The sequence below is a fragment of the Adiantum capillus-veneris genome, chromosome 29 (genome assembly GCF_014529385.1).
Source record: "Adiantum capillus-veneris isolate H3 chromosome 29, ASM1452938v2, whole genome shotgun sequence".
NCBI lineage: Eukaryota > Viridiplantae > Streptophyta > Polypodiopsida > Polypodiales > Pteridaceae > Adiantum > Adiantum capillus-veneris.
Genome location: NC_140959.1, coordinates 50,071,821 through 50,073,799, shown reverse-complemented (window position 1 = coordinate 50,073,799; position 1,979 = coordinate 50,071,821). Strand labels below are relative to the sequence as shown.

Genomic DNA, 1,979 nt, shown 5'->3' with positions numbered 1-1,979 from the left:
TTAACTGAAAGTGAGAAGGGAGAAAAATTGTTGTGATATGCATCTCTTGAGTTCTCTCGTTGACAAGAAGCACCTCTGTAGTGATGCTACAGCTGGCTTAATGACAAACTCCTTCAAATCAATAGCAATCTTATCATTTGTAACTGTCTCATCATGCTGGGTTGAAATAAGCACACTGTGCACTCGAAGAGGGATCATAGCGCCACCTTCATTCTTGTACTCCATAGTGACCTGAGTCTTACCATCAGGGCGAAGCCAAGAACAGGTTCCATTCTTTCTAACCTCAGTGGGTTTAGCCACAAGCTTGGTTGCCAACACGTGACTGAGGGGCATAAACTCTTCTGTCTCATCTGTAGCATAACCAACCCTGTGCCCTTGATCACCAGCACCAATCTCTTCTGGCTTCTTTGTGAAGCGACCATGGACCCCCTGGGCAATATCACGACTCTGTTGCTCAATGTAAACAAACACCTTGCAGTGGTCAGTATCCAAGCCCACATCCTCAGACACAAATCCAATCTCTCTGCAAGTGTCCCGCACTATATTCCCATAATCAATGACAGCTTTGGTTGTGATTTCACCAAAAATCATAACCATGTTGGTCTTAGTGCAAGTTTCGCACGCCACCTTGCTCTCCGGGTCTTGTTCCAGACAAGCATCCAAAACTGCATCAGAGACCTGGTCACAAAGCTTGTCAGGGTGGCCTTCATTGACAGATTCGGAGGTGAAAAGGAAAGTCGTCTTTGACTGCGACGCCTGCCCAGCTGGAATGATGCAGTCCATCGTTACTAATTGGCAGAAGCTGGCCATTGGTGTCGTTGTCGTTGCCGGGGCTATCATCGTCATCCCTACAGTATCTTAACCACCAACTACGTGGTGCTCATAGACAGGCGTTGGGTGGGGGACACTGCTCTCTCTCTCTCTCTCTCTCTCTCTCTCTCTCTCTCTCTCTCTCTCTCTCTCTCTCTCTCTCTCTCTCTCTCTCTCTCTCTGCACCATCACTTTCTTCATAAGAGGAAGAGGATGAAGAAGATGGAGAAGAGGGTAACCTCTTTCTTGCCTTTTTCTTCTCTTGTTTTCTGTCATCCCTCTTTGAATTATGGTGTGGAGAAGTGTGCGATAGTCTTCTCCATTTAGGAGGTGATGGAGAGCGTTTTTCCTGCCGTCTTCGTGGATCCATCTACGCCGAGGTGGCAGGAGACTCACTTATTCTTGTTCTTTTGGTGGGGGCTCTTGAGTTCTCCTTTGGGAAGGAGATGCGTCATCAAGAAGTAAATTTTTGAGCCCTTTGTATGGATCCTCTTCTTCTTTCTGAATCAGAGAGAGGCCTCTTTTGGAAGTCTCACAAGGAGTCTTCCTAGGTATACTCTCGTCATGGTGGAGAGTTTGGAGAATCCCATGAGCACGTAGCTGCCGTTGCACTTCACTTTGGAGGTATGGATTTCCCATGGCTTGTTGAAGACTAGAAACAAGGTAGTTAACAAGCATAAGGGCATCATTAGTAGCCTGCTCATTAGAAGAATCAAAACTATCAACATTAATTTCACTCTCTTTACTATTGTCAGCCATTCTAACAGCTTTTTAGGTGTAATATTGTTAGGTGTACTTTGTCACTTCAAGCCCTAGTTGTTGCTCCTCTTTACCACTTTACAAAACCACTCAAGCTACTGTACTCGTGGCTCGACTATCATTAATTGAAAGAAATAGAAGAGAGGTTCTTTCAACAGCAAAATAGTAATGGCTCCTGTCAAGATTATAAAAGCTAAATAAGCCGTAGGCAAGCCCCGAAGAACTCCACTATTAAGACCATAGCTCTTGACGGTGATGCCCCATTATCTGCATGAAGGCAAGTGCACTGCAAGGCTGAAAAATTCGTAATCTGCTTACTCAATTGCAATTAATAATAGCAACCATTTGTAGCTAGCTTGAGGACCTCCCTTCTTGAGCAAGAAAAGACAAACCTTGTGCTCTGATACCAA

At 45.0% G+C, this 1,979-nt stretch overlaps 1 protein-coding gene across 1 annotated transcript; it reads right to left on the bottom strand.

Moving 5' to 3' along the window:
• Positions 1 to 718, bottom strand: LOC147419176 (S-adenosylmethionine synthase 2-like). The gene has a single exon (XM_086505784.1). The coding sequence runs from the start codon at positions 595 to 597 to the stop codon at positions 1 to 3; it is 597 nt and encodes a 198-aa protein (XP_086361910.1). The 5' UTR covers positions 598 to 718.
• Positions 719 to 1,979: the final 1,261 nt, after the last annotated feature.

Coding starts and splice junctions, on each gene's coding strand:
- LOC147419176 (XM_086505784.1), bottom strand. CDS start 597: ATGGTTATGATTTTTGGTGAAATCACAACCAAAGCTGTCATTGATTAT.